This window comes from Cyprinodon tularosa, unplaced genomic scaffold (assembly GCF_016077235.1).
Source record: "Cyprinodon tularosa strain WSP-4 unplaced genomic scaffold, ASM1607723v1 ctg25, whole genome shotgun sequence".
Classification (NCBI taxonomy): Eukaryota; Metazoa; Chordata; class Actinopteri; order Cyprinodontiformes; family Cyprinodontidae; genus Cyprinodon; species Cyprinodon tularosa.
This window is the reverse complement of record NW_024038928.1, coordinates 28,339-45,351: the sequence shown is the minus strand read 5'-3', so window position 1 is coordinate 45,351 and position 17,013 is coordinate 28,339. Positions and strand designations below refer to the sequence as shown.

Sequence of the window (17,013 nt, the reverse complement as noted above, 5' to 3'; positions counted from 1 at the left end):
GCTGCCTACCTTTGTGAAGCAGGAAAAAGACTAATACAAAGTGAATCCAGTAGACATTTTTATTGCCTACCTGATATGGGTGACAGTGGTTGAATGAACTTTTGGCTCTCAAAATGGTATCGGTGCCCTATTTTCATGGTATTCGCCGCCCCGACCGATACTGGTATCAGTATTGGTGCAACACTAATTAAAAGCCATCCTTAACACCAGACCTGTTTATACAGATGTAATCCCAATGATTAGGAAATGTAGCTGATTCAAACAGTGCTGATTTCTACCTTTTTTCAATCATGACCCTTTTATTAGAAAAAAGAAGCCCTACAAAAAACCTTTATTTCTAGTCAGTTGTCAGTTTTTAGAATACACGTTTAAATTATGCTTTGTTTAAAAGTGTACAGATATAAAAAATAAAGTTATTGCTATTTTGCAGTTTTTAAAGATTATATCGTGCCGGATTTTCTTGCTTTGTTTTTTTCAGAGATCTGAATGAGAACAACCTGACAATCATAACCAAGATGGATTTCTCTGGTCTTAAACACCTCAGAGTTCTGTAAGTACCATTCAATTCTCCTCCATCTGCATAAAAAAAAAAAACACCTATATTCTCACATATTCTCAACAGATACTGTATGCTGTACTTTAATCAGTCCTTGGTGTTTATACTCAGTATGGACAGAGCTGCAGAATATTTTGGATAAATTCTTTCCCACATGTCTTTGGTAGCATTGGGTCAAGTAGGGATATGGGAAACACATACATTTCTTAACCCTTGAAAGCCAGAGGGCACAGACTAATGTTCAGGCTCTATGGTGACACATGAGCTAACCAAACTTTGCTTGCTTAGTGTCAGTGTCTGGCAGATTTAAAGTGTGGAGAAGCTTATCTGTTACCTTTTAGCCTGAAAACATTGTGTCCCCTGGGTGAGGCTTGGAAATCTAGTGTTTCCTGTGTTAACCCGGGGACGGGGTTCTGTCAAATGTCAGATATAGATGTGGTGTTAAAAAGAAGGACATGGCGAGGACAACTGACGTCTCTGGAGCCCTGTTTAGGAAAGGTTAACAACCCTTTGGAATCCTGGGATTTGTAACTCCTAATCGGTATAGAGTATTACAGCGATGGTATACGTTAGAGAGGTCCCATAGAGGTATTTCCCTTTAACACATATCCTAGCAGATATAGAAATAAAATGTATATATACATATCATACCCATATTAATTGATAAAACATGGGAAATAATTAATGCCTACTTTTATGCAAAAGAAACACCAGACACAGGTAAGTTCTTTGAGAAGTTAAGAACATAATTGGTACAGTAATTAAACCTTAAATAAGCTTTTGCTTCTAATCATTAAATCAGTTTTACATTTGATTGGATTGGATTCTTTATTTCGAACATGCAAGAGAAAAACGAAAAAAACAATAAAGCAATGTTTAAACATTGGAGAGAAAAACAACAAACAAGGTACCCTTCTTTCCTGAGTTAATATACCTCTATTACATGTGCGAAAAGGAGTATAAAGGAGTAAAACTTATGTACTCCTACCCCTTTAATTCTTGTATTTCTTCAATTTACAATATTTATAATTATGTTGCTATATATCCATATAAATACATACCTACCTACACATATACATACATAAATATGTGTACACATATACCTTCATACATATATACAAATAAACAAAGCAAAAAACACAAACATAACTTTCTACAATGCTTCTCTATACTGAATATAATTTCTTTGTAAATGTTTTTGAAAAGGAATATGTTTGGGCATTGCTTTGGATTCTCATTTAGTTTGTTGCACAATTTAACTCCGCAAATTGATAAACATAATATTTTCCTTGTTGTTCTAGATCTATTAGTCTTAAAAGTTCCCCTTCCCCTTAAATCGTACCCTCCCTCCCTTTCAGAGAACATCTTTTGTATATTCCCAGGCAATAGGCTGTGTCTTACTTTGAACATGAATACTGCAATTTGTTATTCTATTAAATCATGGTATTTTAGCCATTTAGATTTAATATATTTAGACATAGTAAAATGGTACAGGACTAATAAGATCCACTTAGGGATAGTCTTGCCCTTTAGGTCATGAGGTTAAGGCATTTAGGAAATAACTCAGATATTTTTCCTGTGACTCTCCCTGTCCCACGTCAAGGCAACAATAGAGAGCCATAGTTTATCCAGCATGTTTTTATGCTGCTCACGGTCAGTGTGGATCAGTGGCGCCACTCTAAATTCACCTGGGGTGACAAAGCTCCTCAGTGTACATGTGATCTTTTTCTTTTGGACTGCAGGCTAGCCAGTAAATGGAGAACTCTGCTTTTTGGCTCAGCCTTTTCTTCATCATGACAGACTAGAAGAATGTCTGTTTTATGGCAGGCAAGGTCCCTGTCCATATATCCATCTCCCTCTAGCCCACTCCCCCCTTCTATCACTCCTAAACAAAACACCTAGGTACTTAAACTCCATCACTTGAGGCAAAGACTGACCTTTGACCCAGGAAACAATCCACTCATGGCCTCAGATATAGAAAAGCTCAATCCAGGGTACAACAATCAGTCAGAACCTCCTTCGTGAGTAAGATATCCTCTAAAGGTTGAGATGGGGATCTCTTGGTGGTTGCTGTACAGTCTTGGATCATCACCCCAGTATGCCAATCTGAAGGAGTTATCTCAGACCTTAATGATGAATTAAAGACTCTTGCCTGTGCAAATCCTCAGTTATCCATTGTCAAGTTAAGGCTCCGCCCCTCTCCTCACCCAGTGGTTAATCACATTGTACTAAAGCTCTGATAATATGATGACAAAATCATTAGATGAGGGCAATTTGCAGATTGAGCTTATGGTATACATCTTACTACCTAGATCCCCAAAGAGGATCACTATATGTGTTGTAATTTGAATGGCATATACTCTGTTTGGTGCATTGCACCTCATCGATAACCCACTCATTCAGGAGTCAACGTTTATTATTGTCCAACTTTTAACACAGTGTAAAGTGTTGAACGCACATACACTATATTGCCAAAAGTATTTGCTCACCTGCCTTGACTCACATATGAGCTTAAGTGACATCCCGTTCCTAATCCTTAGGGTTCAATATGACGTCGGTCCACCCTTTGCAGCTAGAACAGCTTCAACTCTTCTGGGAAGGCTGTCCACAAGGTTTAGGAGTGTGTTTATGGGAATTTTTGACCATTCTTCCAGAAGCGCATTTGTGAGGTCGCACACTGATGTTGGATGAGAAGGCCTGGCTCTCAGTCTCCGCTCTAATTCATCCCAAAGGTGTTCTATCGGGTTGAGGTCAGGACTCTGTGCAGGCCAGTCAAGTTCATCCACACCAGACTCTGTCATCCATGTCTTTATGGACCTTGCTTTGTGCACTGGTGCACAGTCATGTTGGAAGAGGAAGGGGCCAGCTCCAAACTGTTCCCACAAAGTTGGGAGCATGGAATTGTCCAAAATGTCTTGGTATGCTGAAGCATTCAGAGTTCCTTTCACTGGAACTAAGGGGCCAAGCCCAGCTCCTGAAAAACAACCTCACACCATAATCCCCCCTCCACCAAACTTTACACTTGGCACAATGCAGTCAGACAAGTACCGTTCTCCTGGCAACCGCCAAACCCAGACCCGTCCATCAGATTGCCAGATGGAGAAGCGCGATTCGTCACTCCAGAGAACGCGTCTCCACTGCTCTAGAGTCCAGTGGCGGCGTGCTTTACACCACCGCATCCGACGCTTTGCATTGCACTTGGTGATGTATGGCTTGGATGCAGCTGCTCGACCATGGAAACCCATTCCATGAAGCTCTCTGCGCACTGTTCTTGAGCTAATCTGAAGGCCACATGAAGTTTGGAGGTCTGTAGTGATTGACTCTGCAGAAAGTTGGCGACCTCTTCGCACTATGCGCGTCAGCATCCGCTGACCCCGCTCCGTCAGTTTACGTGGCCTACCACTTCGTGGCTGAGTTGCTGTCGTTCCCAAACACTTCCATTTTCTTATAATACAGCTGACAGTTGACTGTGGAATATTTAGGAGCGAGGAAATTTCACGACTGGATTTGTTGCACAGGTGGCATCCTATCACAGTTCCACGCTGGAATTCACTGAGCTCCTGAGAGCGACCCATTCTTTCACAAATGTTTGTAAAAACAGTCTGCATGCCTAGGTGCTTGAATTTATACACCTGTGGCCATGGAAGTGATTGGAACACCTGATTCCAATAATTTGGATGGGTGAGCAAATACTTTTGGCAATATAGTGTATGTCCAATAGAAACGGGGCCATCCGGTCACAAGCTAGAAAGACCAGGAAGCAAAATGAAGAAAAAGTTAGTACCGTGTCCAGTGGCGGTTCAAGACCAAATGTACCAGGGGGGCAGGAGGGGGCCAGCGTGTTTTAATGGGGGCACAAAAAAGCATGGAATAAAAAACAGGGCAAAGGATTCAAATATATTGTAATGATTCTGTGTTTTGTTTTATTGGGGTCCATATGGTTATGTGTTTTCTGTTCCCTTCCTTGTGTGTTTCCTTTGCCTGACTCTGCTGGCTCCTGCTCTCATGCGATAGGCCTGTTGGTTCGCATGGGGGGGGAAGCTGGGAGAGCAGCGGTTCCAGGACCGGAAGTGTTAAGCAGGTTGAGAAGGCTAACTGAAGGGCTATCTTTGTTGGGGCTTATGCTAGCCATGTTGTGAGGGGCGTGAGCTGTTGCCTCAGAAATAACAGCTCGTTTTGCTTAATAAACCTGTTGACGGCAATAGCTCGGTGTAACTGGCATCATTACAATATTAAGATAGCTGCATGAGGTAAAATTTTTATTCAATTAGGTTTAATTAAAATGCTATGCCTTATTAGGTCAATACAAATTCATAATTTAGGAATTTTACATAGTTTTCACTTAATTTAAGTTAAAATAACTGTTTTCTATACAATCTGAATTAGAACTCAAGAAAAACGGATAAATTCAGCTGTAAAAATGTGAGCATTTTTTAAAATTTGTTTTGAAAAAATAATTAGCAGATAACAAAAAAACGACATCCTGTTTCAATACTGCTGAAGCTACCACCTTATTATTTTCAAATAATTTGTAAAGAAAAAAAATGAAATAGATCCAAAGGACTTATCAGTAACCATGTCTATTCCAGTGCATATTATAATTAGAATTTCAATCCTTTAGTATTATGTCTTCAGTACAGGGGCCATAACAGGGGCCAGGACGTGATCTGCAGGGGCACTGGCCCCTGTTGGCCCCTGTCTAAAACCGCCCATGATCGTGTGTCTAAATTGCCCAAAGAATGCAATCTAAGTTTGCGATTATTTCTGGTGTGGAAAGGGAGAGCTTATAATTTGATTAAATTCAGTTAATTTATATAGCACCAGTTCACAACATATGTTATCGTAAAGGAATAGTACACCCAAAACATGATTAGCCTTCATTTTCTACTCACCCCCATGCTGAACAACACTCTGGAGTAGTTTTTTGATATCTCAAATGCATCTGGAGATCTGGGAGGCTTCTTGCTGTCTGCTGACATTCAAATAATGGAGGTCTATGGCGCCCGAGGCAGAAAGGTCCATAAAAGTCCACAAAAAACGTGTCAGTATTCCTCCATACTGCTCGTCCAATGTATTCCAAGTGTCCTGAGTGGGTAGCGCCCATAATTTACTCGAAACGAAGTCATTTAGAATGTTTTTAGAGCATAAACAGTGGTGTATAGGATTTCCTGAAAGCGCGTTCACGAGTCTACGGAAACCGCGGCAGACCAAACCAGATGAAAGTGCGCATTCAGCGTCTGCTCTGCCGATAATGCAAGCGTAGAAGAAGAAATGTGCTGTTTACCTGTGCAAAGAAAGAAACAACGAAAGAAAAATGTCTGAGGACTTCAGTGTTGAGGAAGAGGATGAGTTCTTTGCCGAGCTGAATGCGCACTTTCATCTGGTTTGGTCTGCCGCGGTTTCCGTAGACTCGTGAACGCGCTTTTAGGAAATCCTATACACTACTGTTTATGCTCTAAAAACATTCTAAATGACTTCGTTTCCAGTAAATTATGGACGCTACCCACTCAGGACACTTGGAATACATTGGACGAGCAGTATGGAGGCACTTTACAGAGACAATTCAAACAGATTATACAATAGGAATGATTAGTTTTCTCTTGAAGCAGACATACAAAAAGAAGCAAAGATACAAAATGTAACTGTCAATCAGCTCCATCTTTGGCCCTGTTCAGGAAAGACCAGGCAGGCAGACGAGCTCTGAGCCAATTCCCATGTGGATGAAGACAGTACATACAGTTAGCCACGGTAAAAGAAACAGGACTACACTGAAAAACAGGCCAAGCCCTGAACCAGTTTCACAAACCATAAGTTTCTAGTTTGCACTCTGGATCAAGGTTTTTATGCACTTTTGTGCTCAGCCTATTCTTCTATGCTGCTCTAATTAGCAAGGCTTTTTTTTACCACTTGCTCTATATTGCTGACAAAAACACCCGCTAATCCAACCAGTGCAATACAAACCAAATGTGCAAAAGCCCTGCAGCAAGAACAGGACAAGGTCCGTGCTGTCTGAAAAGTCCATTACTGATAAAACTCTAAGTCCATTTTACCAAGCGGGGAGCTTTTTAGCATTCCACACCTGCCTGAGAATGCTATCTACAGGCAACTCTAGATTAGAAGAGAGACAAGCCTTTATCTGGACGCTTGGCTCCATTGCATTGCCACAACTGTTTGGTATGACAAGTTTATCACCAAGTTTTTAAGGCTTAACCTTAAACACCAATTTTGCCTGTAAATCATCATCGACTAAATCAGAATCCTGCCAACAGTGCACATGCACAATGCTCATATGTGCAGTTTTATTTAAAATACACACGTAGCCTACTCTCCATGCTTATTTTGAAAATTCCATGCATGCAAATTCAATACCATAAGTACATAACATTAGTAAAGTATCTTTACTTCACCTCTTTATAAAATTAAGTAGGAATGCTTTTATTAATTCAATTCAATTCAGTTTATTTATATAGAGCCAATTCACAACACATGTCATCTCAAGGCACTTTACAGTTCAACCAGATCATACAGTCAAAACGATTCAAAGTTTTCTATCTAAGGAAAACCAGTTGATTGCATCGACTCATTGACTCAAATGCAATCCCTCACACTAAGCATGCTTGTAGCGACAGTGGAGAGGAAAAACTCCCTTTTAACAGGAAGAAACCTCCAGCAGAACCAGGCTCAGTGTGAGCGGCCATCTGCCGAGGCCGACTGGGGTTCAAGGAGACAGAAGCATAGATACAAAAAGCAGCTGTAAAAGGCGGCCCCATCCAGGAAACACACAGCCAGGCAGACGAGCTCCGAGCCAGCTCCCATGTCTGAGGATGAAGAGAGCACATCCAGCCAGTCACAGTCAGAGAAACAGGACTACACTGGAAAACAACAGTTGTAAAACTTTGATAGCCAAGCCCCTTTTTAAATGTTTAGTTTAAACCTTGTTTGGTAAAATAGCTTTTCAGACACGTGTCTGAATGTGTATTCTAATTTTTTATGTTGTTGTCTCAGAAGTAGAAATAAAAATCGCTCAGAGAAACAGGACTACACTGAAAAACAGCCAGATCTCCAGCATCTATTGATGGAAGCAGCACAGCTGATATTTCTCTCCAGGAGGGAGTCACAGCCAAACAGGAATAGACGAGGCAAAGCTACTAAGAGAAAAAGCAGAGAGAGCAGAACATTAGAGATTTAACTAACAGATTCTGCAGAGTGGGAGAACAGAGAGAGAATGAAGCAGAATGATGAAACGGGGGTCCCTATGTCCTCCATAAGTCTAAACCTATAGCAGCATAACTATAGAGATAGCTCAGGATCTAATTAATTGATTTATTTATTTATCTCAGAGTGGAGAAATGTACTCGTTACATCAGCTCAAATAGTCAAAGAAGAAAAAATTTATCAAAAGGAAGAAAAATGTGCATGGGATATAAACAGTATATACAGTGCGTCCACATATGACAGCTTTTTTTGTAGTAGGATCATTAAACAGTGTTATTGCACAGGGTGTTTACATGGGTAATGGGTATTTATATAAATGAATGTTTATATTTATATATATAAAATTATTGCACTGGTTGTCGGAGAAACAGGTTATTGCATTGGGTATCAAATAGTAATAATTCTATACATCAGACGTTTGCTTTTTAACCACTTTTATAAAACATTAACATCATTTTAGTTCAGTTAATTTAAAAAATACCAAAAAAGTTGCTCATGTTTATATTTCTCAATGTTTTGTTTTCGTTATTAGAAAATAATAAGTGTATCAAACTTTATTATAAAATCAATAAAATATACATTATCAATTGATGTTATAGAGTGTTGAACTGTTTTAAAAAATTAAACCATGCAATATCACTCTTTATTTCTATTATTTTTGTTTGTTTATCTGATCTTTTTTTTTATGTTCTTACAGTCACCTGATGGAGAACCAGATCAGTAACATTGAAAGAGGAGCCTTTGATGAGCTGAAGGAGCTGGAAAGACTGTGAGAATAAAGAGCAATATAAGAAAAAATACAATTCCAACTGCTGAGCTTACTGGAACATTTATGTCTTACTTATTTCAGTTTTTTGTGTCTTTGACTCTACAGTCGTCTGAATAGAAACCGTCTCAGCCAGCTTCCAGAACTGCTCTTTCAGAAGAATGAAGCTCTGTCTCGACTGTGAGTGCATACTTCTAAGACTTTATGTAAGGTTTCTTGGAAACGAGCACTGTAAAGATACGTTCACAATGAACGTGAATTTCGCAGCTGGAGCGAAGGACTCATAGTTATCTGTTATCTAACACCTGATTGGTCACCCTGCACATTAAGGCGAAGCAAATCGATTACAGAGACTCGATTCGCGTTAACCCCGCCCCCTAACTTTGATGGGTGAGTTTGACAGATTCTTTTAATGGTTTTGATGCACTGCGACACAGGACCATGAAATAATTAAATGCACACTGAAATAATTATATATATTTTTAAAATAAAATGAAGACGTATTTTATTTAATTAATGACACATTTATATATTTAATTCCTTATTTATTTAATGAATTACACATTTAATTGTTTATTGCTGTATTTATTTATTTAATTGTGGCACTTTATATTAGTGATGTGGTTTTAATTAATGAATGACTTATTTATTTAATTCCACATTTAATTAATTATTGACACATTTAATTATTTATTTAATGCTGTATTTATTTATTTCTTTAATTTTGGCACTTTTTATCCTCCATACTTGACTGAAGCGCATTTAAATGCCAATCAGGCATTTCTTTTTTTTATCTGCCAAAGGATCCCAAATGTGAGAAACATGTTCCTATCAAATTCGCCTATAGAGGACGTACAGGCTGATGACTGCTGCCTTTTTATGCCGCCGGCATAAAACTGCCTGCATGCATTATATACAGTTTTTATGAAAGCAATACTTGATTTGCATTGTTAGCTCTTTGGTTTTCAGTGTTGGGGTTAAGTTTACTTATTCTCTACTGATTTCATGTGTAACAGTAACATTAAGATTACTGACTTATCCAAGATATTGCTTTAGGCATGTCTGATTGCTGGGATCGCTGGACATGAACAGCTGATTTTCTATGTGTGAAACTCTGTAGTGAGGATTGCATTTGTGTATTTGTCCTGTTTTTTTCTTGTCGTTATTTTACTGTTTCGACTATCTTACTTTGATGCTTCCAGCAGAGATGGAGCTGGCGTGTTCGATCAGTCAACACACGCATAGTCACAAAAAGTGGCACGCTTACAGTTTAAAGCCATTAGCGCTACCTCCAGCTGAAGTGATTTCTTGTCCTCCTGCTGTGTTGATGGAATCTATAAAAGCTGATGTCCCTGGGAAACACAGACACGATCTAACATCTGTGTGCTGCTTTATAGGAGCTCAAATTTGATCTCTTCAGCAAAACTGCCTTCTGTCCTCTTTCTGCAGTCACATGTTTCCATCTCCTCTGCTTTATTTAACGTGAGATTTTATAGGTGACTTCCATTTTCAGCAATAGGCCAATTCAAACTGACTATCACCTAGTACATGCTGATGTCATGAAAATATACTATACAAATTTACAAATTACAAAAGGAAATTTTCAAATATAAGCAATCAATTATATGTTGCTGTAAGGAATTATTGATAATAATTAAACATCAACTATAGAACAAGTGCATAAAAAATGTTAACCTTTACTATTAAGATAAAATCATATAAATGAAGTGTAAACAAACTGAACACTTATTAACACAATATTTTAAAAAGACCCGCCCTCTCCACTTTAAAAAAAATAGCTCATGCACAACCCTGTATCCGCTCCCGAGAGGAACACCTATTAAAAGCGTGCAAGAGCGTCAACAAGACAATTTAACCTCCTGCACGCTCTCTTTGAAAGTTACTGCTCTCAAAGCTCGTTTAACATAACGCCCTGACGTTCGCTCTAACCCCTAAATCCCTCAATCACTACAGTATAAAGTAGGGCTGGGCGATATAGAAAAAAAGCTTATCGATAAAAAAAAGAAAGCATATTGATCAATATCGATAATTATTGAAAAGATTTGAAACCATATTTTATGTGCAGCTCTGCCTGGACTTTTTATGATATTGCTAAATGATTTAATTTTAACAAAGAGCACAAACACAGACTTCCAATTAAATATTTATTTAACCAACTTTTTTAACCATAACAGAATTGTTTTAAAGAAAAATAACTTAAAAGACCTGAGTTATGTAATTAAATACTGACAAAGAATAAACTAAAGTGACCAAAAAAGTGACTAAAATAAATATAACAAATAAATAAATAGAATACCCTATTTGGGTGGGAATAGTACACCACCAGCCTGTGGTAATTAAAAGATTGTAGGACTAGGCTACCATGTAAACTCCACTCAACAAGAACAAAAACCCAAACAAAAATCAATTCATCCTTTAGCCTAGCATTTCTATGGGGTATTTTTTCTCACCCCCATTCTTCTAGAGGTGCTGCTGGCACCTCGTTATGGTTCAGCTTAGTTTCCTGCTTTAACCTGAGTCATTACTTTGAAGTTTTTGGCCCCTCAGCATTTTTCTCTCAATTGCTAGAACTATGTGGGAAACTGCCCAGAACTGAATTTTTTATTTAATTTTTTCCCAAAATTCCCAAAGATTCCTCGGAGAGGAGAGGCTTACAGAGCTCGTACTCCTGCGGGTGTTGATAAAAAAAAAAAAAGTTGGTTGTGTTATCAGACTGTGTTTCACTGGTTCCCTACACATTTTACAGATGACTGTGGTTTGTTTTTTGTCTGACTTGCCATGACCGAAATACTGCCAAACTGGCGAACTACAAAAACCCTTCTTTGGAACCATTTCCTCTGCCTCTCCTTGCTGCGACATCTTCATGTGCTCTGTGTTGTGATTTGAGAGGGCGGCGCTTTGTGACGGCGTGCCTGGGTCCGCGACTGCGATTGGTTGGGAGGAAGTAGTGACTAGCATAAACCTACATGATAGGCTACAATGAGAAGGAAGGAAAACTGCGTTTCTTCATCAAACTTTTATCGACTCTCTTTTTTTCTATTGCGCCACACGTCTATCGATCGATATATATCGTTATTTAATTATCGCCCAGCCCTAGTTCTGCTGGAGGTTTCTTCCTGTTAAAAGGGTGTTTTTCCTCTCCACTTTCGCTACAACCATGCTTAGTGTGAGGGATTGCTGAAGAGTCAATGAGTCGATGCAATCAACTGGTTTTTCTTAGATAGAAAACTTTGAATCACTTTGAATCATTTTGACTGTATGATCTGGTAAACTGTACAGTGGTGAGTGGGGAATATATATAGTAGACTTTATAGCTTACCATTTTTGCTTTTTGATCCCTGTTGGTCACATAACTCTTCCTCCACTAGACGGTTCCTGCACCACCTTTGTTAGCTCATACAAGTTAACTGTCTCCACACACAGTGGGGACTATATAGTGGACTTTATACAGACTCAATTAACTGACCGTGCGAACAAATGATCACTGCTTTTTATCCCATTGGTGACGTAACTCCTCTTCCACTGCGCGGTGCGCCATCTATTAGTCGCCACTGTTGGGAAATGGCAGCCTATGGCGACAGCGGGCCAGCCGTGAAAGCGAATCCCATGATGCTTTGCGAGGAGAGATCTCTGCGCAAAGCATTTAGGGATATATCTGCCTCTTCTGATGCCTTTCTTTTCTTCCCACACACTTCGTAGACACTTTTTCTCTTACAACCCTCGGCCTGATTGGTTGATGTGGCGCGTGGAGCAGCAAAAGTTAAATTTTTCCAACTCTAGCATCTGTTGCTTGTGAAGCGCCTCAGAAGCTCATGAGGCGCTGCTTCTGCTGCTCGAATCGCATCCAGTGTGAACGTAGCATTAGATGTCGCTAAATAAATCAAGCACTGTAGCTTTAACAACAAACATTTTTAACAGAATCACCGATGCTAGTTAAATACAAGATAAATGACCTGAATATAAAACTATTTTACAATATTTTCAGTTTATTTATTAAATCTAAAATGATAGCAAAAATATGCAACACCAGTATTAATACCATACCAAATTAGAAATGCATTGATAAAGCATTTCAGTATCTTTGACATCCCTAGTTTTAGCTGCGAAAAAGGAATCTTCTGCTTTGTATTGTTTGAGTGCTCTAAGGTTGTAGCTCTTAGAGAAAAAGATTCCTTTAAGCAGGGGTAGAGTTGTTGGGATACAAGCAACAGAATTTTAAAAAAGGGGTTTCGGTAGTGGATTTCATTCAGTGTTTTTCAACGGCGTCCTTGTGCATTTAACTTTCCCCTAGGATTTTTCATGAGCTTCCCTCATTAGACACAAAGGCAGAGCTGTCCTCATTAGAGCGGGTGATTGGCATGTGACGCTGGCTAATTAATGGTGACTGAATCTGGCAGAGGTGGCGATAGCAGCTGTCTGGCTGTGGCTCCTTGGAGGTAAGCCTAAGATCTGGATTGGTTTTTATGCGTATAATGATGGGAGGAAGATCACACTGCGATAATGGGCCTCAGAAATCGTCCACATTTCCATTAATACACTATAAATCCAGGTTTTAGTCCGAGTGCCACTGTTGCTGCATAGATCTGTGTTCCAGTTAAAATGATTTAATTCCTAATGGGAAAATGGATTCCATAGTTTGTTGGTGACACAGTAATATAAAGTCTAATAATAAACAGTAAAAGAATGAAATTTATCTCCACTGACTAATTCAGCTGAGATTTCATGTTCTGCTTTTTCAATTTTGTCCTTTCAGGTAATTTGATTTGTGTCGATCTATATGTGGGATGATAGTATAGTTCCATTTGTTTGGATGGATCTTGTGCATAATCTAGTTGTATTTGATGAAATATTGAAGCTGTGGCACAATGTCATTTCTGTAATGAAATAATCAGTTACACAGAGGCATTCTTTGGTGCTTCATCAGTTTTTCATTGGAAGAGAGTGAAGGTATGAAAAAAAAAATTACCTCTGGAGGTCACAATAAGCACTTAGATTCTGCTGCTGTCATTTGCCTGCAGGAACCAATTTGTTCCAACTCTCCACATAAACAATTAACTGGGTATCAAGCTTGGACTTTTTCCCCCAGACTTGTTCTCACTGCCGTTCATCCACTTTGGCCTTGTTCTGTCACTTTGTCTTTAATGACAATGATCTTTACGGTAGATTAGGGAAATTAAATCAGCTGGCATTGCTTCTCCTCAGTACCGCCTACTGCTCCCAAAAGCAGCTTTATAAGGTCATGAAATTGGAAGGTCCACTACAGGCATTATCTTGTAAACCTTTGCTGTTATTTTAAATAATCACTATTTGGAAAGCTTACATTCAGCATTAGTTTGCTAAGGAAAGATAACACCTCCCACTGCAGCAGGAGAGGAAACACCAGAATGAAATCATTATGAGCTAACTGCTTTAAACGTCTTTGCCACTGATTCCTCGACGTTTCTTTAATCTTCATGATGCTGGTTGTCCTCTTACAGACATTCAAGGCTTTTACAGAAAAGCTATGCTGAATATAAAGGATGTTTCATTTCACTAAGTGTGAGCTCTAGAACTCGGGGCCCCCAGGGGGGTCGCAGGACACCAAGTTTGGTGTCTTATTCTGGTTTTCTTAATCATCAGAGATGGCAAAAGTATTCACTTTCCGTACTTGAGTAAAAGTACAGATACTTGTGTTAAAAAATACTCTGGTAAAAGTGGAAGTACTGATTAAACTTCTTTACTCAAGTAAAAGTAACAAAGTACAGGCTTGTAAATTTACTTAAAGTATAAAAGTAAAAGTAGAAACCACTTTTTTCATGCCGTTGCCTACATTTTAAATGGATGTCTGCCAATAGGACTAGATCTCCGTTGTGTTCATTTTCAATCATCTCGTCGTCCATACTACTATGCTAACGCCACCGCCACCAAGCTGCAATGATTTGCCGCCAATGAATACCGCCGAATCTGTCGATTCATCTTGTAGTGGTGCGTCAAATGCAACGTAGATTCCCATCCACTTAGATTGAATTTGGTATTGATGACGTGAAAAATAATAACGGTAACTCCATTGAAATGATTCAAAACTAAAGTAACGAGCCATTTTTTTTAAAATGTAAGGAGTAGAAAGTACAGATATTTGTGTAAAAATGTAAGGAGTAGAAGTAAAAAGTCGCCATAAAAATAAGTAGTAAAGTAAAGTAAAGTAAAAATATCAGAAAAATCTACTTGAGTACAGTAATGAAAAATTATACAAATATCAAATTTAGAATAATATAATAAAATGCACAATTTAATAATAAAATGTCCTGATAAATAATCAAAATTGCATTTAAAATTATGAAATAAATACTTGAATGTAATTAAATAAATATATATTATTTAAAAAATGGCATGGTTACTTATCTCTATATCTTGAAATAAAGCGGGTTGCTGGTGAGTATCACTGTTATTTTTGGGGTCTGTGACTGTTAGGTTTATTCAATGATTATAAAGTTAATGTGTGTGTATATAAAACATTGAGGAGATTAGATGCTTTACATGTTTACTGCAAACTGTCAGGCAACGGTGATGGAAAATTACTGATGTTTGTGCAAGGCTAATCACAGTTATCAGAAGACCACTCTATTCTGTGATTCAATCAGAGGAGCATTTTGTCCTATGACCTGATCAATTGTCTTGTCAGAAGAACACTCTATTTTGTAACCCACCCCATGTGTTATGATCTGCTAATAAAAAGGCTCTGCAGAGGAAGTCCGTCAGAGAGTAGTGAGTTGGGCGTAACTCTCTCCTTCTGCAGAAGCTGTTAAAAATCCCTCTTCTGCGTGGACTCGGTTTCACTTTTACGAACTTACATTTTTGAACCCAACAGTGACTTTAAAAATAATGGAACCAATAAAATAGAAAAATAGATGAAAATGAGTAAATAGATGAAATAAACTACATTGAACTATTTAATCATTATTTTGACTATGTTTTCAATTATTAGATGCAACATTTAATTATTCAACTGCAAATTTTATATTTAATCTTTGAATGAGGATATAGATAACTACATATTGCATTTATTTATTTCATGGCATCTTTAAATATATTTCATTTTTAGATATTTCTGTCCTTCATATATCTCATCACATCATAATGATTTTGAAAACCCTTTTTACTTTAGATTAAAGAAGGTTGAGCCTTTATTTATTCAACAATATTTTGATTTTTCTAAGTAAAAAAAGGACAAATTGAAGCTGTATGTCATCTCCTCTTCACCTCGTAATGTGTATATATGTATCTGTCTAATTAAAAAATAGATTTCAGTTGTTCTGTGACAAAAAATGACAAAGTGGAAGGCCTTTTCAAGTGGAAACTAGTGCTTTTCCTATTCTTAAAGCCATCCTGAAAGCTCCGCTCCTTAGAGAACATTGCTTCCTGCTTTTAGATGAAAAGTGTCCTGCTGACAGGAGATATATGTTTAGATGTTCAGTTCATTTCCAAATGCATTCAGTTCTGTATTTACCCTATCTGCAGGGCTGAAATCTGTCATCACTGACCACACACAGCAGAGTTATTTTCCCAGAGATCGGTGTTTTCTTAAAGCTTGTTTCTCCCCTCTGTGTGTGGTAACAGCCAAGGACTGCGTAGGGAATCTGGGGTTTCTCCCTCTACAAACATGACCTCAGCTGTTTTATTTCTGCCCACTGTTTGTATGTCTGTATTCCTGTTTTTGGAAGCTCGCTCCATAATTTCTGATGTTTCACATCCATCCAAACTTAAGCTCACACACTGATACCAGATGATGTGAGCTGATCAAACACCCAATAAGTGATGTAACTTCTTCTTTAGTTAACTTCTCTGCTCCCTCGGGAACAGAGGGCATTATGGGAATGAAATGAGGCCTGAGAGGAAGCGACAGGCAAACAAAGACAGGAATGTGAGAAATGTATTTCACTTATACTTTGTAAAGTCATATTTATTTGATATGATGACTCAAATTTAAAAAAGTTTTTGTTTAGGCAAAACATTTAGAGTTTAAAGTCTAACTGCAATAATATACATTGATTTGCACAGTAGAAAAAATGAAATATAAGTTATGCAATGAATATATTTTCCCTTGTTTTTAACAGGTAACTAAGACAATTTGTCCGAAGAATACAATTAATTAGGTTTAAAATAAGAACAAAATAACTACACTGCAAAAAATTGCAATCTAAATAAGTCATTTGTTCTTAAAATAAGCGCATTTGTTCTTGAATTTAGGTGGTAAGTGAGACACTTTGCCAATTGAACAAGACAATTCACATTTAAAATAAGAAAAAACAATTACATTGTCTTATTTCAAGTGCATATCATCTAATTATATTATTTTAAGAGCAAAACTACTCATTCTATTGGCAGATCATCTTATTTACCTGCTCAAATTAAGGGGAAATATACTTCATTCAAGATATTTTTACTTATTTCTAGATTAGATTAGTTTTTGCAGTGT

At 38.0% G+C, this 17,013-nt stretch overlaps 1 protein-coding gene across 1 annotated transcript in view; it reads left to right on the top strand.

The window, feature by feature from the left end:
• The window catches only part of LOC119785474 (slit homolog 1 protein-like), a 66,829-nt gene that overhangs the window by 22,086 nt on the left and 27,730 nt on the right, over positions 1 to 17,013 (top strand). The window contains exons 2-4 of the mRNA XM_038288172.1: positions 479 to 550; positions 8,469 to 8,540; positions 8,646 to 8,717. Coding sequence (XP_038144100.1) covers positions 479 to 550; positions 8,469 to 8,540; positions 8,646 to 8,717 — 216 coding nt within the window. The remainder of the gene's footprint in view (positions 1 to 478; positions 551 to 8,468; positions 8,541 to 8,645; positions 8,718 to 17,013) is intronic.